Source organism: Stigmatopora nigra, chromosome 2 (genome assembly GCF_051989575.1).
Source record: "Stigmatopora nigra isolate UIUO_SnigA chromosome 2, RoL_Snig_1.1, whole genome shotgun sequence".
In the NCBI taxonomy this organism is placed as follows: domain Eukaryota; kingdom Metazoa; phylum Chordata; class Actinopteri; order Syngnathiformes; family Syngnathidae; genus Stigmatopora; species Stigmatopora nigra.
The window spans coordinates 3,710,001-3,731,550 of NC_135509.1; the positions used below are offsets into that span (position 1 = coordinate 3,710,001).

The 21,550-nt window shown below is 35.2% G+C and overlaps 1 protein-coding gene and 4 non-coding genes across 7 annotated transcripts in view; 4 read left to right on the plus strand and 1 right to left on the minus strand.

Moving 5' to 3' along the window:
• The window catches only part of cnih3 (cornichon family AMPA receptor auxiliary protein 3), a 22,727-nt gene extending 9,299 nt beyond the window's left edge, over window positions 1–13,428 (minus strand). For all 3 annotated transcript variants that reach the window (XR_013324985.1, XM_077710855.1, XM_077710854.1), the window contains exons 1-3: window positions 13,011–13,428; window positions 6,086–6,154; window positions 4,291–4,338 (exon numbers count right to left, since the gene is read on the minus strand). Coding sequence is in view for 2 of the 3 variants with exons in the window: in XM_077710855.1 (XP_077566981.1) it covers window positions 4,291–4,338; window positions 6,086–6,154; window positions 13,011–13,178 (285 nt within the window). In the remaining variant the exon portion in view is untranslated. The remainder of the gene's footprint in view (window positions 1–4,290; window positions 4,339–6,085; window positions 6,155–13,010) is intronic.
• A 5,082-nt stretch (window positions 13,429–18,510) lies between these two features.
• trnah-gug (transfer RNA histidin (anticodon GUG)) lies at window positions 18,511–18,582 on the plus strand. The gene has a single exon. It is a non-coding gene; the product is annotated as a tRNA-His (tRNA).
• A 146-nt stretch (window positions 18,583–18,728) lies between these two features.
• trnah-gug (transfer RNA histidin (anticodon GUG)) lies at window positions 18,729–18,800 on the plus strand. Its single transcript has one exon. It is a non-coding gene; the product is annotated as a tRNA-His (tRNA).
• Window positions 18,801–19,094: 294 nt separating this feature from the next.
• trnah-gug (transfer RNA histidin (anticodon GUG)) lies at window positions 19,095–19,166 on the plus strand. The gene has a single exon. It is a non-coding gene; the product is annotated as a tRNA-His (tRNA).
• Window positions 19,167–19,273: 107 nt separating this feature from the next.
• Window positions 19,274–19,345, plus strand: trnah-gug (transfer RNA histidin (anticodon GUG)). Its single transcript has one exon. It is a non-coding gene; the product is annotated as a tRNA-His (tRNA).
• Window positions 19,346–21,550: the final 2,205 nt, after the last annotated feature.

The window sequence follows — 21,550 nt, forward strand, 5'->3', positions numbered from 1 at the left end:
GCTTTGGTACGCTGATTGAACACATGAGGGTACCGTACAAGTTTAAACCGGAGGGTAAAGCACATAACACAATCCTGTGACTTAGAAAAGAAGAGCCATTATCGGAATGCACACAAATGTCCTCACAATAGGATAACACACGACCACTTGCCAAGGAGAAGTAATAAATACGTATTAGTATTATTATTTCACGTATAAGCGATCGCCATTAGCGCTGATTGACGGGAAAATAAACACTGAAAAAAGTGCAACGCTCCACCCAGTACTCGTAGATATCTGTTATATATACTAAATAGATGCGGAAAACAACACAGTGCGCTAACATCATAAACAGCCCTCTCATGTCTTGTATCTTTAAATTTGTTTCATATCTAGAAATAATTATTTGCTCGAAATTTTACTCATATCTCGAATTGCTCGTATATGGGGGTATTTGTATGTCGAAATACTACTGTAGAGCTTTTACACTTTAAATTACATTTAAGTAAGGCATATACACACCTTCACTGATTGGTGCCTGCAAATATAAGGCACTAAGTTAACACTAATGTTACAGCAGATCTGACTCTAGGTGTGAAAGTGTACTAAAGCACAGATACATAATCTAATTATTAGGCAACTAGTATTCTAAATGAGTAAGTGAGTTCCTATGTGTTGACAGAGGGACCAATCTGGGACTGTGTCCATCTGGGACTGGAGCTATGTCCCTTGTTGCAGTGTTACAGTGCCTGGAGGCCATCATCACATCCATCTGATCCGCTAAGAAGCTTTCCTCCTATACCATTGGCAGGCTTCATTTATTTGGGAATCAAAAATGTTATTTCACTCCTGGGATGTTTTTATCATGACATAACATCATTATGCCACTATAAGGTAATTTCCACAGTTGTGATTGAGATTGTGAAATCAAAAAGAGGTTAAACATGAGAATATTGAAATTATTAGGCGAGTAAGAAACGTATCGGCCAAAGAGATGCCAGCTGATTCTGGGTTAGAAGAAAGTTGTTTATGTCTTTTATCCTTTGTGTATTCTGACGTTGGTAATGAAGTGCAAACAGGATCAGAACGTATAACCATATTCCGGGAATATGTGGGGATAAATTATGTGTGCAAGAATATTTCTCAAACGTACATTTAGTGGACTGAAGGTTTTGTGGACAAAACCTTTTTAATAATAAAGATCAATATTTTCAAATGAAAATGTAGAGTTCATCATATACAGCACATTTTTGTGTTTGCTATTTTAATAGATGTCAGGGAAACTAATGAATCTGTTCTTATATTCGTTAATTGGAGAAGTCTGCCAAAAATTACAACAAGTTCATGTTTGGCAAGTTATTTAAAATTCAAATTTCTTTTCTATTTCCTTGCTATGTGCTCCAAACCCATTTAATAGTGAAGAGAATCGACCTGGATTTGAACCTAGGTCCCCCACTGTGAGGCCGACTAACCACTCATCCGCCGGGCCGCCCCAGTTGTAGCATTGTTTATATCCTTACATGTTGACATTTGGACTTGTTTATTCATTGCCTGTTAAAACAGTAAAACAACCAATAGACTTGGTGAATATTGTAAACTCTCAGCACTCGCTATAAGTATCCATTTAGTCGGATTTTGGGCAACACAGAATAAAATCCCAGTGACCATACAGACTAATACAATTATGACAATGTATGCTGTTCCAGGCGTGAGTCACAACGCTATTAATATTAATTTCCTATAGATCCCCTAGTGGCTGCTATTTTTCTCTCAAAGATGGGCTTCCCTTCCCCCATTTTGCCTTTCTTATTATTATCCTGTTTGCTGCCTAGTGCTTTCTCTGTCCCTGACACAATTCCTCCACAGTGTTCTTCACATCTGAAGACTTACTGCTTGTACTACGTGGACCAACATAATGATTTGGTTTTGACTAAGATTTACACTTTACCACATCAGAAATCTCATTCATACATACTGTCAATCTTATATATTAACCAGACAGAGACTCAGTTTTGTTGCTTTAGTTGACGTGCTACATGGTGTACCTATTAGGAGTCCTAACTAACTGACCTAAGTTTTCTCTAACCTGGAGGTTTTTTTTCTGCTTGACTTTACACATTAATAACTTGTTTTGTTACAACCAAACTTGAGTTAAAACATTGCATTTTTTTTTCATGTTTCCTCAATGAAACACATTATTTGAATTTCATGCTGACCTGGAAGTACGGACTTGTACTTACCCTTCTTAGCATACAAGTTGCTTAATCCTAAATTAAATAATTACATTTATGCTAAAATCTTCGAATAAAATGATCGATTTTTGGCTGATGTTTTCCATTTCTAAAATGGCTTTTTTTTTTTTACTGAATTTTAGTCATGCATCAGGGTGATCTAAATGTATTCTTTCATTGTACTATAGGCGGGTCTAACATTGTTCAGGCCCTGGTTTCTAACTAAATATGCGACTGAGAGGGTGTTTGCAGCCTCAGCAAGAGTCAGACACACTGCTAGATATTTGTCATTGCCTATCCTTTGTGGCAATTTATTGCACCTTTCCGCTTCCTTCTTATATCTCCCTGATGTATGACTACTACCAATTTAAAACCATGATGGCTGATGTGAATCTGGACAATTTTAAGGGAATGTACAGAGGCAGGTATTTACAGATTGCTCCAAAATGCATTGATCTTATTGGGAGATGAATGTTCCTTAGAAGAAAATGCATATGTTGAACTTGTTAGTGACAAATGAAGTATTTTCAGATCATTGGATTTAAGTAAAAGTCACTATAATGTGAAATTGTTTACAAAAGACTGTTTACTATTTATATATATTAGATATTTACTTCAATTCAAGGTCAGATGAAATCATTTTAATTAGCCTTTAAATAACTCACTTCCTTTAATTAGTCATTTCATCCCTGCAACAGAGCACCCACAGGGCCTTGATTCCAACAGGAAGCATCCCTACAGACTTCAACTTTCCAGCACATTGCATCTAAATGTACCATGACTGTAAAGACAGATTGATTCTTAGGGTCAACTGAAAAGCTAGTGGCTTTGATTGGCAACAGACATTGAAGTCATATCAGAAGTGGTCATGTGATCTTGCTGATTTGAGACACCAAAATGTACCATAGGTACAAAATGTAGAACTTTGTCTTAATGGTGACATTCTATCCAATATATACATAGATTTTATGTCATTTTAACAGCTTTTTCAAGACAGTGTGTGTTAAAAATATCAAGCTCTTTTAGTTTTTACTTCCTATAGATTGCATCAAATTAGAATATTTATTATTCATGCTTAGACTCCTGACAGTAATTGGCCGATAGTGTGTGTGTGAACATGGGCAAGTTTCTATATAAGAAATCGCATGGCCATTGTTGAAGGGAGAAGCATAAATTGGGCAGTTAACTGCACACTAATGTGCGGTGTGACATCACAATGTCTCTGCTTTCAAATCCTCTCGTTTGCCATTGCAATCAAACGACATACTACATGTATATTAAGCTTCACACTAACTAATAACAATCCCAAGTCATATTTAAATGATTAGAGCACTTGACAAAATAGTACTGAGATTTCATCAGGATGACACTTGTTCCAGCTCTTATTCGTAAAAGTCACTAGTTTAATCATCTAGGATCCAGAGAATGCATTAAATAGGAAAAGTGAAGAAAAGCCTGCACACCAAAAATAAAGTTTTAATGAGTATACTTGCTGAGCTGCTTTGAAAACATTCTGGCTCACTGCTTCAAGCCACAAGACTGAACATCTAATGATTAACATTCACATTTGTAGAAAATAGTGTCCAAAATTACTAGTGTTAATTCTATCTGCACCCCAATGGCTTTACAAAAACATGCAAGAAAAAAGCACTCAGGCCCAAAAAAACTGAACATTCCATGCTTCAATTTATTTTTCAATATGAATGCAGGCTATCCAGCAATTAAACAAAGCTTAAACTTTGGCCCAAATCAATCAGCACCACCATGGTGTTACTACACTAGTAAGAGGGAGCTGAAGAAATCACTGGGTAAAAGAGTGTTTATTGTTTCAATGGAGCAGAACTTCCTGATTTAAGCCTAAAGCAGCCACAAAACAAAATGAAAAAATACTCTGAATTGCCTGCATTTAATGTGTGAATAGGATTATAGTCACATTAGTACTTTAGTCACCTCCAGAATTGAAGATACTTCCCATATGTGAGACATTTAAGTGGCCTGAACTGAAGATGTCCATATATCTATCTATATATATATGGTTAATCAAAGATGTTGAGATGTCAAAAGGCTAAATTATGCCTACCTTTCTCAGCAGGTTGCAGATCCTTTCAATATTTCTCAGTCTCTCTCGCTGTAAAACAATTAAAAAAAGACAAATAGAAAATGCAATTTCGGGAATAATTGCTATTGTCAATAACATAATTCATTCAATTAAAAAGCACATGTGGCACAATATCTCCAAATTCTTGAGTTTTGGACTCATTAAGACTTTTGCAAAGACATCACATCAAATGATTTTGGAGATCATCAATTGCTACCAGTTAGTTATGTTTTGGGACGCCAAGGAGAAACTAAAAAAAAAAACATCACGCAAAATTTATTAATAATGTGTTTGGTTTTCCACTCATGGAATAATGTGTAAAAAGCTTCAGAAGCGAAAATCAGCACTCCAAAGTGCTGACTGTAGCAGCCACTATTGCACTTATAAGCTTTTAACGTCATCATCAAATATTGAACAAATCCCATACAATTCAGGGTTTTTCTATGCAGTGTTTCTACAGTTCTAAAGAATGAGGTGCAAATATTGGCTATTTTATTGATTATAAGTGCTTATTTCAGAGCCAGAAGATGTTTTTCTGTGTTTTATTTAACAATTTAGTCCATGCATTACAGTTGTTAGTCTCTCTAAGATACTTGGATTCTCTGTAAATGACAATTTGTAATAAAACTGTGTCGCACTGTGTCGCTAAAACTACAGTATGCATATAAAGTTCTGCTTCATTCTATACGGACTCTAATCCAACCATGTCAGGATCTGTCATTTTTCACTTATCATCTTATTTCTTATTATAATATGGATGTTTAAACTGTCTCGGTTGGGTTGTACCTGGAATCTCATATTTGTTGCAGTGATTAATAAAGATATTCTTTTCTATTCCATACAAACGTGTCACAAAGCTTTTTGCAGTCAAAGCTGAACTCTGATGCATCCACACGTTCAATCCTTTCCTGTATTAATCCTCACAAGGGTTTGTGGGTGTCCTGGAGCTTATTTTAGCCAACTGTGGGTAGTAGGACACCCTAAGTTGGTAGGCAGCCAATTGCAGGGCAGAAGCAGACTAACAACCATTCACACTATGGCTCGGAATCCACATGGGTGCATACGGCTCTGTGGTAACTCGTGAGATAAAATATGGAAACCGCTGATGAGAGAGCTGAGTCCCGAGTGCACAAAGGAGACCATCACATAGACACTGTGGTGCCGACACTACTTCTAACACCGCTCTGATCTTGTTTTTTTTTTTCATTAGATTCTTCTGCATGGCTACTCTCATTGATACACATTGATCAACAACAGCATTTTTGTACTATATACTGTACTATATATTTTCATATATCTTGACTTTTGAATGCCGAGTATGGCTCTCAAGGAATAACATTTAAAAATGTTATTTGGGTATGGCTTTCTGGGTCAAAAAGGTTTTTGACCCCTGTCTTACAGCATGTTTTATGAGGAGAAATTTAATCATGGTTTCAATTTGTAACAACATCATGGCTGAACTGTATTATTAAACACATAATAGGCATAATTGCTGCTAATATTTAAATGAACATTTATAGAGCTTAATTGTAGAAACATTCATTTAAAACATCCCTCTGCTTATACCATTTATTAGATTTCAATTGCTTTTGTTAGTAACATTTTTCTGCATGACAGATTTGAAATGTGTGAATTGGATGGGTTTTTGTTGTTGTTGTTGTTGTTGTTGTTGTTGTTTTAGACCATTATGAGACAGGATAGTGATGATTGCCAGTAAATTCGAAGTTTGTTGCCATGAATAACAGCCAATGAGTTAAAATAGAGAGCCTGAACTTACCGCGTGGAGTGGATTGCCTTGATCGATTGGCACCTTGAAGTCAGCTTGAAGCTCATCAAACGCTGTTATCTGATAATTAGAAAATAAATAGTTATTTGGGGATTTTTGAAACTTTGAGTTATTACAGATGATCGAATATCAATAAGAGGAAGAATTATATATATATATATATATATATATATATATATATATATATATATATATATATATATATATATATATATATATATATATATATATATATATATATATATATATATATATATATATATATATATATATATATATATATATATATATATATATATATATATATATATATATATATATATATATATATAAATATATATATATATATAAATATATATATATATATATATATATATATATATATATATATATATATATATATATATATATATATATATATATATATATATATATATATATATATATATATATATATATATATATATATATATATATATATATATATATATATATATATATATATATATATATATATATATATATATATATATATATATATATATATATATATATATATATATATATATATATATATATATATATATATATATATATATATATATATATATATATATATATATATATATATATATATATATATATATATATATATATATATATATATATATATATATATTTGGTGGAAAAAAACTTCTATTTTTAACATCACGGTAAATATTGGAAAATGTCGCAAACACAAAAATTTGCATTGTCACGTTTTAACCAATATTGCTCAGCCCTAATGCACACATATTCCTTCTATCTAGGAACAATTTTGAGTGATTAACCAGCTGACCATGCATATTTTTGGGACATGGGAGGAAACCAAGGTATCCGGAATAAAATAAATTAAAAATCTGTTGTGCAAAAGATCAGCAGAGGTATGCTGTGATTTGGATTATTTCCCTTGACTCAATATCTGACACGTAGCTTTTTACATGTTATTACCAAGTGGTGCAAAGCATGATCCTGGTTCATTATCTCACTCTGTTACAGTGTTAGCTTCCCCGAGGCAAACCTTCATGCCTGATGAGTTTGCATATACAGTGTTGTGAAGTGTGCATAGATCTTAGCGTATTGAGATACTGTGCAAAACATGCCACTTAGAGCCTCATCCATCTTAATGCACAAAACAAACTGTAGCAAGAGGAAGGCTTTTTTTAATTTTTATTTTATGTGCACCACAATTTGACTTAGAAACACATCAGAGTGTGTTGAATGTTCATGTGGAACTTGACTTGTTGCGTTATTCAGCTTGAGGGACCTGATAATATCAATCTACTAATATACGAGACTTTTTATATTTTTATACTATAATACTTATTCATGTTTTCATTGGGAAAACGCACTTTGTGGAGTAGCACCACCAATTACGTTATGGGCCGCTGTGTATAATGACAATAAAGGCTATTGATTTGATTTGATTAGATTAGATTATCTTTAACCTGCACAAGGGACTAAAGATACAAATTAGCCTTTAATTTAGCAGCCACCGATTCAGGTTGTCCCCCCTGCTTTTGGCCCGAAATCAACTGGGATCGACTCCAGCACCCCCTGTGGCCTTTAGTGAGGATAAAGCGCAAAATGAGAGGAAATGAGAGATGTATACTATGTTCATTAAGATGTACTGTCCCTTTATTAAATACATATAACTCTAAATCAAAAGAGATAACATGAAAAGGTTTTTTATTCATTTATATGTTGCCGTCGATTAACAGAGCACATAAATTGTTCTTTTAAAAAATAGTTTTTCTAAGTGAATGGAACAGTATTCTATGAAACAGGTAAAGCCAAATTGTTGTTAGCCAATTTGATCATGTTTGTAAAGCTGTCCAGGAATTAAGTTCTAAAAGATTAAACAACAAAACATTGGATTTTTTTCCCTATTTAGCCAACTGAAAACTTACTAGGATTTAGCAAGATTGAAGTCTGGGCTGCAGCCTTCCCAGAGGTCAATGGCAGTCCATAAGCTGGGAGTTGGCTTCTACTTTAATCGCATGCATGTTCCCTACAGGGCTGTATCTGTGCGGAACACCTTGGCAGAAGGAGAGAGCTAGAGAAGCCAGTTTCCCTGATGTTGATAAATAGTGTTGGCACAGTTAACCCTTTACATCACTCTGAGGAAATCAAATGAAACTAATCGTTTCCTCATTGACATCCCCGAGGAGTTGTACATAACAGTGAGATTTTCTATGAAGAGAAACTTGGAATGACATGGTAGCAATCCTAAAAAAAAATTCAAATCAATGTGTATTATGATATTCTACAGTTAAAAATAATAATAAAAGCTACTCTTCAGAATAAGGAGTATATAAATATGAGAAAATATATTGTATGATTATGGTATCCATAAATATGAGAAGATATGTTGATTCATTCATTCATTTTCAGTTCAACCATGGGTAATAGGCAGGGGACAACCTGAATTGGTTTCCAGGCAATACATAAATATTTAATATCTACAAATAATGAAGAAAATGATTTTCTAATAGTTTGACAGAGGACTGAGTTTTTTGTTTTTGTTTTCGTAAGCTATTTCCATATATGGCGACCTTATGTTATGGCTTAAAAGCCTTAATGGCGATTCTGCATAAAATTGAAGACGCCACCAACTCTTTGGAATCTTGAAAAGTGTGCGTTTTTTATATTTTTCAAAAAGATGGAAGGATGACAATATGTCATATAATCATCCAGCATTGTGCAATGAAACAAAAGAAATTACAAAGTCAGGATGATGGATGAGGAGCCAGTGGGGGTTAATGAACATGTGAATCAATGCTGAGCCAAGCCAGTTTTAAACCAAATGCCACTTCCATTAACCTCCATTTCATGCTGCCAAAGACCATGTTGACTCTTTGCTTCATTGAGATTACAATCAATTGGAGCACCTATGAATTTGAAATTGAATTGAAATCTCACTACGGAGCCTTAATCACACATTTCAGCTCAGTAAGTATGGCTGAAACCAATACCGTTCGTATGTGGAGAAATCCATCAGGACCAAAATATACTATACTGTATTCTTGTTCTGTTATTTATAAACATGCTTATGTTGTGCAATACCTTGCAACCATGACATTCTATCTTATCCAGTACATATTGCTGTGCCTTGCATAACACATGATTTAATTCTTTGGCTACTTCATGTAGTTTTCAGTAGTACACTGCACATATAAGTATCCCACTGCGATTTCCACATACAAAACAATGAAAGAAGTGGCAACACACAACAGCATAACCATAGAAATACATAAACAAAACGTTTCAAATAGCTACAATGCAAAACTGAACTTCGGCAATACAACACTTCCAATTGTTTCTATCTTTTAATGGTAAATATACATTATATGATGCATATCTGCATGAATTTTAATAGTTTAGATTTACAGCAATAATTCTGTTGTGCTTTTTTGATAGCTGTGTTTCATTGACGTCAGATTCAAACTGCTTATGATGCAATTGCAGTGTTATATGGGATAGCCTCCAGCACCCCCCGTGACCTTTGTCTTACAACCCTGCGATTAGCAGGCAAACAATTCTCCCCTCGCGCCTACTGCTGTTGTATGGGATAGGCAACAGCACCCCCGTGACCTTTTTGAATATACGCTGAATGAATGAATTATAGTGTTTAATCATAAAATTCAAATGTGATGAAGGCTTAGGGGGACCTATAAAGAAGAAATAAATGTAATGTCATTTCAAAAACATTTTTATTATATAGTGTATGCTACTTAGATACAAAAACAATGCTGTTAATCTCACTTTTTTGCCAGTTCATTAAAGCCAAGTGTAATTTTAATTGTGGCAGTTACCAGGACAGATCCGAGTTGTTGGTCAAATAATTTGGATATACTTCAAGCTTTGTTAACGTTTATGATGCTGAATATTCATCTTGGAATTAATGCATTCTCAGGTTAAGTAGTTAAAAAAGAGAATCTTATTTAAGATATTGTTAGAAAGGATTCAGTTTATTTCTATATTCTTTAGACAAAAGTAGTAATGATGTATAGAAATCAGTGGTTTAAAACCCATTTGTTTGAATGATTTCATTTCAACATTAGGGCTTCCCCAATTGCTGTATCTGCGTTTAATTTCCTTTTCACAAACAGTTTGATCTCTTGTTTACATTTGATCATTTTGAATTCAGCTCCATTCGCCTATCAAGAAGGGAGATATGCCTCAGTAAGCAATCTTTATAGTATCAATGCCCTCTCTTCTTTTTCCTTTCCATCATTGCTGGAGCTTGTGGCCAAGGTTCTATTACTCTTATATCTTTCAGCTCTTTTATCTATTCTCTAGTGTTGTTGGCAGCTTAGTTCTACACTTGCAGCATTCTTTTTGTCTTCTAGATGTTAACAGCATTCAAGATCAAACCATATTTGGGATTCAAAAGATTCTAATGCAAGTGATGAATGACTTTTAATTTTTGGTGTTCACCTACATATTTGATGTCAACATAAGAAAAATTCAAGATAACTATTTTGCTTCTTACATATGCAAATTTCCTCACATAGTGCCATCTATGGCCTCCATCCTCTTTCATTTTCTCGTATGCACTCCTCTTGGGTAAAGCTACACCGACTAATCGATTAAATCAATGAAAAAAAAGGGTTTCAGTACCCAACCTTATTAACTCCTTTTCTATAAAGTGTGTTGCATAGAGTTAAAAAGCCAATAAGATAGTAAAATCACTGAAACTATTACCCTGGACAATATACTATGCAGATGTTTCTTTTTTTACATGTAAGGGACTTTCTGGACAATAGCTAATGTCCCATTGGTGAGAGAGAGAGAGAGAGACTACCGTTTTTCTATTGTGGCAGACTGGCCAGACAGTCTATAAAGTCTATATATCATCAGCAGTAGAGGTCTTTCCCATCTCTCAAAGGAGTGCCAGGCACAATTCCAACATGGATGACACATGGTGGACATTAGCAACTCCTATTACATGGGAAGAATATTACTCAAATGGAGTTGGCCTAGTAAAGCGTTGTGCATTAAAGCTCAAGGGAGGTTTCAGTTCACCTTGTATGTTAATTACAATGACTTCATAATTGTTTCTTTGAGCTTCCCTATGGATAACTGGTCTTGTTTCCTGTGCAATGAGCAGATTGATATGTCCAATTACTGTATTGTACTCCTTGTTCTACGGTTTGTAAAAACGTTACAGTGGTACCTTGAGATACGAGCTTAATGCGGTTTGGGACTGAGCTCGTATGTTGATTTTAATCGAGCTTCAGGAGAGTGAACATTTGGAGGTGTTACTAGTTATGTCTTACTTTGTTGATAGATGGCAAATTAGAAGAAATCAAATAAAAATTACAATCCAATATCCTATTTTGGGTGTTTTTTCAGAGGTTTGGAACGAATTAATTTGTTTTTAGTTCATTTTAACGGAAAACGTTCGTTTGACTTACCAGGATATCGACATACGAGCTCAGTCCTGGAATGAATTAAGCTCGTATCTCGAGGTACCACTGTATTTCTAAAAGGTTAATGTAAAAATGACAGCAGAATTGCAACAATTCTATAAACATATCCATCATTTAACAATATTATACACTTTCTTCTGCAAGTAATTAATTATGCATGCATCCTCTTGCCTTTTGTAAAATGTATATGAAACTAGGCCAAAAAGGTACCACGTGTGTAAAAATAACAGTCATGCCAGACTCAAAAGTTCATGATTCATTAGATTTCACTGTCTTTTCATCTTTGACCTGCTTTTGTTGCTTTTTGTATCATTTGTTATTATTTATTCAGTAGCTTGATTTTACCTTACTGTTTGGCAATTCATATACATAGTTTGTTGACACCCCAAATTAAGATTATAAATCTCACCTTACTATAAACTCCCTAGCAAAATAAATACACAATAAAAGAAAATAAAACACTGGGGTATAAGTGGCACCCCTGGTCAAAACTGCTTAACACTGACAATGCTGACATTTTTTAAACACGTAGGAGAATGAACTTTATTGCAGTAATTTTTAAAAAATAATCCCTGCCATCCCTGTTTTTTTCTTTTATTAAATTAAAATATCTCATTATTCATTTCGGGTGGACTGTTGGGTGAGTGGTTAGCGTTTCAGCCTCACAATAGGAGACCTGGGTTCAAATCCAGATGGGTCCACCTGTGTTCTCCCAGGTCCTGTGTGGGTTTTCTCTGGGTACTCTGGTTTCCTCCCACATTCCAAAGACATGCATGGTAGGCTGATTGGACACTCTAAATTGCCCCTAGGTAAGTAAATGGTTGTCCATCTACTCGTCTCATGTGATTGGCTGGCCACCGATTCAGGGTGTCCCCCCCCTAAGTCAGCTGGGATAGGCTCCAGCACCCCCGTGACCCTAATGAGGACAAAGCGGTTCAGAAAATGAATGAGCGAATGATAAAAACATAAATTGATATTTTAAAAATAGTCAGATTAATCAATTCCAATCATTAGCTGCAGCTCGAGTGATGATGCTGCCAGTCATCCCTGCACTGCATGGCGGATTAGAAGAGGTAATGATAGATGAGATTATGTTTGCAGGCATGATTGGATAAAGATGTTGGAATCGATCACAAATAGAGCAACAGATGATCGCTGATTTATTGATAAAACACTGCATCATGTTGCAGGTGCATTGAGCTGTTTCAATACTGGATTTTCCAAATAAAATGATTTGCTAAATTGTCTCAATATGTATAAATACAGGACATTGGAATCTCATAAAGGTGTGCAGGACTCCTTTACCTGTTTTTCCTTTTTTTTATATACACAAATGGCACTGCAGAGTGTTCACATTCCAACAATATTAGACGTATTGAAATGTGTTGCTACGATGCATTGTGAAAACACATCTAAAAATAAACCACATCTAAAGTACTTACATGCCATATTGCGAAGAAGATGAGGGATACACAGAGAACCAGAGACAGCATGTAGCAGAAGGCAGCAAAAGTGAACATAATTGGAAAAGAAAACGGTGGGTAATTCCCCAGAAACAATGCGAGCCCATTAAAAAAAAAGAGAGAGAAAGACCAGGCTGTAGTGACCATTAAAGTTGTCACGCTGCCACGAAAAGGCGAAGTGGTAGCGGTATCATTACTTCATCCATGTCAAGGAATCAGAGGAAGAATAATAAATAAAAATAAAGGAAAAACCTCACTGCGGCGCGTCCACTGAGTCTCCCACGTAGGGGTGTTGCGACTGATCAATCCAAATTGGCTCGAGGTCAGTCCATTTGCTCTTAGATTGGAAGACTCGTGCCTTGAGAAAGAAGGTTGAAAAATAAATGCGACCGAATAAGGCGAATTATTTGGTGCGATCTGATGCTTTCTCCATTCGGTTGCGAGGGGAAACGGGAACACATCATCCGCAAGCACGCGAACAGGTGGATTGATTAGAGAAACACCCAGTGCGTGTGCACGTGGGTCTTGTGCACGTGCGCTGGAATTACATTTCAATTTAACCACATTTTAGCAAAGGGGGGCGTTTAAATCTTGCACATTTTATGAATGGATTACATATTGATTGCCTTGATTTTTTTGATGATTTTAAATCAATTTACCAACATTAGTGATTATAAAAAAAACACACATACACACAACACCTCACGTTTTAAAACAAAGGGAAGCGAATAAATGACATGAGGTTGACATATATGACCAAAAATACAATTATCTTGCTTTTCTGGGGTCTAGCGAGCGATTGAATGTAAATATGACGGTTGATTGGCTCACTCTAGTGGTTACTATCGTGTAAAAGTTTATGTTTTTTTTTTTTTTTCTTTTTTAGGGTTTTTAACCCTAACCCTAACCCTTAAACAAACAATATATATATATATATATATATATATATATATATATATATATATATATATATATATATATATATATATATATATATATATATATATATATATATATATATATATATATATATATATATATATATATATATATATATATATATATATATATATATATATATATATATATATATATATATATATATATATATATATATATATATATATATATATATATATATATATATATATATATATATATAATTTATTCATTTATACTGATCGCCAGTCAGCTGTAGGGCACACAGAGAGACAGAAAAAAACTATATAAAAATCAAACATGTCTTTTTGTGTTGCAGGCAAGGCTGTTTATACCTAATTTGGTAATTATTTACGTGATTTGATTGGTCTTTTAAAGCAGTGTTTCGCAACCTTTTTTGAGCTGCGGCACACTTTTTTGCATTGAAAAAATGTGTCAATGTCAAAGCTGTAATTTCAAGTGCACTCAATGAAAATTGCCTGGCCTGCCATGTCCATTTATTAATGATTTATCGATCTCAATGAAGCAGAAAGGAGGTACACACATTGCGTGATGTATGCATGTGTGTACGTGTGTGTCATGGCACCATCATTTTTCAAGAATGCCTGTGGCACTTAGGTTGACTCATTTCTAAAATGTGATGTCGGTGGATGTTTGTTTTTATGCATATGTAATGTAAAGTCTATCGATGTGAGGAATGAGTGTTAGATTTATCTATCGTGAATGACAAATGTTTTTTTCTACCTTGGCATCCGGGGAGTTTGCATGTTCTCCCTGGGCTTGCGTGGGTTTTCTCTGGGTACTCCGGTTTCCTCGCACATTCCAAAAACATGCATGATGGACTGATTGGACACTCTAAATTTCCCCTAGGAATGGGTGTGAGTGTGTATGGTGGTCCGTCTCCTTGGCCTAGAGTCAGCGGGGACACACTCCAGCACCCCCCGCGGCCCTAGTGAGGATAAACCTGTTCAAAAAATTAATGAATGAATGTAAAATGATCTTTGATGGTGTGTATTCCCGCATATCTAACAATACGGTTTTTATCATGATTCAATTCCGATTAATCCCCCGACAAAGTACATTTATATATATTCTATATTTATTTCTGAAAGTTCATTATTATATGTTTGAACAACTAATGGCTCTCTTTCTATATTTTTCTCATGTTAGTGAAGACCTGCTTTAGTGCAAACCAGCCAAAACTGCCTAAATTCTGGGTTGCAAAATGCATTGGTTAAATTCGGAATATGGAAAAGAAAAAAAAAACATCTTAAAGGATGTATATAGAACTCAATATGGACTTAGTCTGGGCAAAAAAGACACATTTTGTGTTAATTTCTTTAACTGACCTGAGGTCCCCTCCAGGTCAATAAGGGTTAAGGATAAGTATCACAATTCATACAATAAACAATTTTTCATTTCCAACGAAATCAATCAGATGGTGCTATTATTACTTTTTTTTACAATCTTCACTATCAAAATATGGTGTCAAATCCTTTCTATTTCTGTTTTGCTGTTCAGGTACAGGGACCAATGCTGTCAGCTCCACACTCATTCAGTCTGCTGGACCAATTTCTTTCATTTCGCTTGGGGGCACAAATGGTTGTGCTCCATGAATTCTGCAAGTTCCCAAAGGGCACGGTGGATGGGTTTGATGTGGAAAAGAATGTGAAAGCTCTTTTCAAACATGTTTGCTGTAGGTGTATTCAAGGTGAAGTGAGGGGAAAAACTAAAGGTGAGATGAAACAGGAGTGCTCTGCTGGGGTGTTAAAGTCTTTTTGAAAGACTTTAGCTACAAATCCCTTCACCGCTTTGTCTATTTTCTCTTCTTTCATTTGGTGTTGCCAACTCTCGACCCTTTCTCTCACAGCCATGCTTTATGTACATAATCAATTATTCAACAGGCAGTTTTTACAAGCTGTATCACCCACTTTGCTGTTGCACGCAGTTTTAGATTCATATGGACACATTAACACAGCAACCACATGCATGGGTATAAATGCCAAAATTAGAGAAAGAGAAACACCATCCATGCTATTTTTGTTAATTTAATTTTCCACTTTTCTTTCATTAACAGTGCTGATTGCATGGCTATCTTGCTTGGTGGGATTCGTCTCATCACAATGTAATTTATATGAACTGGTTTCATTATAATATAATCTATTACAATACTAAAGCAGGACAATAAATACAGGAAAATATGACCTCCTCATTGGCCTAACTGTCTGTGCTGTTTCAGTAGGGAAGAAAACCTGCACCTACTTGGCCCTATCTGGAATCAGTTTGAAACCGGTGTTCAGTTAGCCTATTGTACATGGATTTGGGAGGAAATATAATCCCCAGAGAAAATCCACAAAGACACAGGGAAGATTCCACATAGAAAGGTCGGGATCCAGTATTTAAAGGAATTGTGCTAACTCGTCTGGTCAGGAAAAATGCATTTCAGAATTCTGGGTTAGTCCTGTCAACTTCAAGCTAAATTATGGAGACATTTTATATGTCCTGGGACTGTAGTGAATTATTTATATATATCAAGCTTTAACTGGGTTTCCATTTTGCTTGGAGTGCACAGCCAGCACAGACTAAGCCTGCAGATTTGAATTAGTTGATGGTATATTAATTTCATTTGGGTTGGGAGGGAGTCTTGATAAAATTGATGTCCAAAATGAACACAAAGATTTTACCACTTAGAGTGAGACTGGTCATTAATACACCTGTTTAATTCATTAATTCATGCATTAATCAATAACAAATGAGTCTTTATTATTGAATATATAGCATTCACATGGTCGATGATAGTAAAAATCTTTGCAGAACAGAGGCAGCTTGGAAAGAACATTGTTATTCCTCCAGGGTCATTTATTTTTAAATTCTTGCATTTTACTCCCCCCTTCAGAAAGGGAGAGACCAAATTGGGGAGGGAGTTGGAAGCTGGAGGCAACCATCTTGGTTAAAAGCATAATCCTGGGCAAGCTGCATCAGCAGCAAAAAAAAAAAAAAAAAGGAAAAAGGAAAAAAAAAGATAAGAGAGCGGGGGAATGCCTGGCCTGGGAAACCCCTTTGCAGAGAGCGTCTGCATACTGCAGATATACTTGAAGCATGGGTAGGCAGTTCAATACAACAGAATATACTGCATTATGTGGTTAGATTCTATTGTTTTTAGTTGAAGGAAAAACGTGTGGAATGGTTTAATATCCCCAGAAGCAAAAAACCAAACCCCCCAGCAGGAAAAACGGAAAAGTGCAGCCCCTCTGGTATCCAAAGTAGTAAATATTATCAGTTTCAGCTAGATAAAAAGGATAACCACAACAGAATCCAACAGAGATGGATGAGCACAGAAACTGCTGAGTTCCAACATTCACAGTCAGGCATCATCCATTCCGCTCCAACGAAGCAATCAAAGTCGAGAAGATAAATGAGGGAGGAACTGCAGAAGGAGAGTCAGACATTGATCCAAAAGGGAAACAAATCTGTCTTCCTTTGTGTTAGCAGGGATCAGAAAAAAAGTACAGTAGCAGACAGCAGTCACCTGTGACTGATAGTCTCTTACTGTTAATTCTTAAAACCTACTGCCTTTTCATTTAGTCACCTTTATATGAATAGTATGTCTGTGGAAATATGTTTGAGATAGATTTTGCATGCTTTTCTTGAAAAAATTTAATGTTTCCATTCTTTTACCTCGTTGTATGGTGCACAAAAAAATAAACAAACTCAGAAGTATTAAGTAGTAATATAAACTTATTCCACTATTTTGGTAATAACTTCTCAAAAGCCTAGGTAGTTCCGAACATGCTTTAACTCAGATCAACAATTCAGAGAGCACTCATCACTATATGATCATAGCCCAGGTCTTCTTCAACTTTTAACATTCGTACTTTGTGACTCATAGGGGAGCTTAATGAGGTATTGTATAAAAGAATACGAGATCAATTTGACCCAAAAAATGTGTGCAATTTAAAACAAGAACAATTCACAAGTTACAAACATCCATTTAGTTTAAAAAGGGGAAAGAGGCTCCAGAACCCCCTGTGACCCTGGTCAGGATAAGCAGTTCAGAAAATGAATGAATGAATGAATAGTCAGACGATTACTGTACAGTGGTGCTGACTTTAGCTTTCAGCCTCGGTTATTCTGCTCTGTACAATAATGGAATCACTCTCAACCTTGCATTTACACTGACAAACATTCAAGCTTCACTTCACAAAGTACTCTATCTCAGTGGCTCTCAGGCAGAAGTACCACTTGTATTTCTAAGTGTTGAGTCCTAAAGTGGATCCATTGACTGATTTCGCCTCATTACTCATTAACTTAAGTGTGGGAATCTCCTTTTAAGTCCCACTATCACAGATTTTTACACACTAATTAAGTGATACAATCTTGTCAAAGTGTATTTAAAAATAAACTCTCAGGACTACACAACACATTTTCCAACAAAATAATTAAAATTACACTCTAAGTATATTTAGGTTGAACAGGAATAGGAATCCCTAGTATCCCTCTCAGTATAAGGGTTTCTGCGTCCTCTGATGTCATCATGTCAGCTGTGATAGTATAGTGGTTAGTACTCTGCGTTGTGGCCGCAGCAACCCCGGTTCGAATCCGGGTCACGGCATTTTAAATAACAATTTCATTTCAAAAAAATTAATGTGCAAAAGTTCCTCTACAGCGTACACAATTTAAATGATCAAACAAATGCAGAAAATACGGGCAACCCCAATATATTGAGAGGTACCCAATTTGACTTCAAAACTTTCATCAACCGTGATCGTACAGTGGTTAGTACTCTGCATTGTGGCTGCAGCAACCCCGGTTCGAATCCGGGTCACGGCATTGAGGAAAACACTTTTCTGATAAAAAAAAAACTATGATTTCACATTGTTCACTAGGCAAAGGTACTATAGATGCTTCTGAGGCCATTTTGTTAGATAATATACCAACATTTGGATGTAACACGGAGGAAACATGACATCTTGGCAATCTCCCCAAAAAATGGGCATATTGCTGTATGATGCTGACAAATGTTGTTATACAGCGTACACCATTTGAAATGGTCAAAAAATGTAGAAAATACGGGCAACCCCTATAAGTTCAGAGGTACGGAATTTCACTAATGTTTTGCCATCGGCCGTGATCGTATAGTGGTTAGTACTCTGCGTTGTGGCCGCAGCAACCCCGGTTCGAATCCGGGTCACGGCATTTTGAATAACAATTTCATTTCATTTTTGAAATCATCAAAAAACGTATAAAATACGTGGAAACTGTTTAATTTGACAGGTATGCAATTTCAATCTCATATCTTATCAGCCGTGATCGTATAGTGGTTAGTACTCTGCGTTGTGGCCGCAGCAACCCCGGTTCGAATCCGGGTCACGGCAGGTTGAATAACAATTTCATTTCATTTTTGAAATCATCAAAAAACGTATAAAATACGTGGAAACTGTTTAATTTGACAGCTATGCAATTTCAATCTCATATCTTATCAGCCGTGATCGTATAGTGGTTAGTACTCTGCGTTGTGGCCGCAGCAACCCCGGTTCGAATCCGGGCCACGGCAGGTTGCAAGACACTGTACAGCTCATATGTCAATTTGACTTTAATTTTGAATTACATTTTTATACCTGTCTTCTCCCTTGTCGGCTCAATTTTTCCCCGGTTGTTTGCTTTTGTCTTCCCTTCAAAATATTCCCCCAAAAAATGTACACAAGTATCCTCATAATTGGACAATATTTCAATACCATATTCATGCTGAACTATACAACAAATACCAAATCCAAACATTAAGTACCACTGACGGCCTTCTTGTCAAATACCAGACCTTGTAACATAAACCTTCTAGTCCAAATGGATTGGATATCAATCACTGTCAGTAGCAGTTAAAGACCTTGTACCACTGTAGGAATGCCATTTAAGATTATTAATATAATTTATTTTTGTATCCTGAAACTGCAGTATATCCACACTTTTTTTGTGTCTGCTATATAAGAAAGCACTTTCCATTTTGTGGCTACACAGTATAATTCTACGAAGCAGAAAAGGAGACCCTAAAGTGAACATGGGTAAGCCTATGTATCATTGTGCAGGGACTATCTTCAGAGCTCTTCATGAGTCACCACTCCCCAGTAAAAATAAATTGCTGAGCTTCACAGTTCAGCAGAGAAAGAAAAAAAAAGACTTTGTGTATGGACACACATACAGTTTGTGGTGAGGTGTACTGATACATAGACCAACTTGAATTAATGTACAAATATGTCAATACATTTCTATGTGGAAGACTAATTTGGCATTTGGAAAGCAGATTTAAATGAAGAAATATTCAGAAAATGGGTATGCTGTAAGTCGCCTAACTGGCAACATACTACAAAAAAACAAAATGTTTTATACTGTGTAAAAATTTGCATTGATACAATAGTGAAATCTAATTTATTTATGAATTTATTTATTAATATAAGTTATTTTTCATTTTTTTGCATTATTATTTCCATATATATATATATATATATATATATATATATATATATATATATATATATATATATATATATATATATATATATATATATATATATATATATATATATATATATATATATATATATATATATATATATATATATATATATATATATATATATATATATATATATATATATATATATATATATATATTATATAAGTGTAAAATATGTCTATTTAATTGTCCTTGGATTAAGGATAAGACACTTTTTTGACACTTCACGACAGGCGTCAATTTATGATGGTGACAGTGTTGTGACATGGTGTTATGAAGCATTTAAATAATGTTCCCAAAAATAGCACAGTGCTGCAAAGGTGAAAGTGCATTAAAGGGGCGACTGCATAGGAAGGGGTGAAGGACCCAAGCTTGTTTGTATGCATATAGATCGACCCCTTTCATAATAGAAGGGAAAGCTCATAAGGGGATTGGATACAAGGGCAGTTTCAAATAATGGCAAGGCCACATGGAGGAGAAATTTCATTCATACATCTCTTTGTAATATGCTTTTTTTCTCTCATCATGCCTGAGCATTGCCCTTCTTCATTACATATTATATTGATTAAGTTATTTTGAGGAGGCTGCTGAATCGTTTTACGAGTCTGTCCTCGGCACACAGATTAAATACATTATAGTTTAAGCCACAGTCCTGAACATTCATGTGTCACTGTGAGTCTTTGTCTATCTGAAAGGTCATCTTTCATTGTCCTGTTACACAAGACTAAGCGTAACAAGGGGTCACTGTTCGCACGTCTCGATTAAAATGCCTTTTTGGAAAAAATGGATTTTTAACTTTGATTTAATGACTCAAACTGCTACATTAGAGCAAGTTTATGCCGCCAACTTTTTATGGGAAGAAAGACTTCATTCATTCATTTTTTGAACCGCTTTATCCTCACAAGGGTCACAGGGGGTGCTGGAGCCTGTCTGAGCTGACTCCAGGCAAGAGTGTCCACTCAGCCTACCATGCATAGTTTTGGAATGTGGGAGGAAACCAGAGTACCTAGAGAAAACCCACAGAGCCCCGGGGAGAACATCCAAACTCTTCCTTTTACTGACAGTATAATAC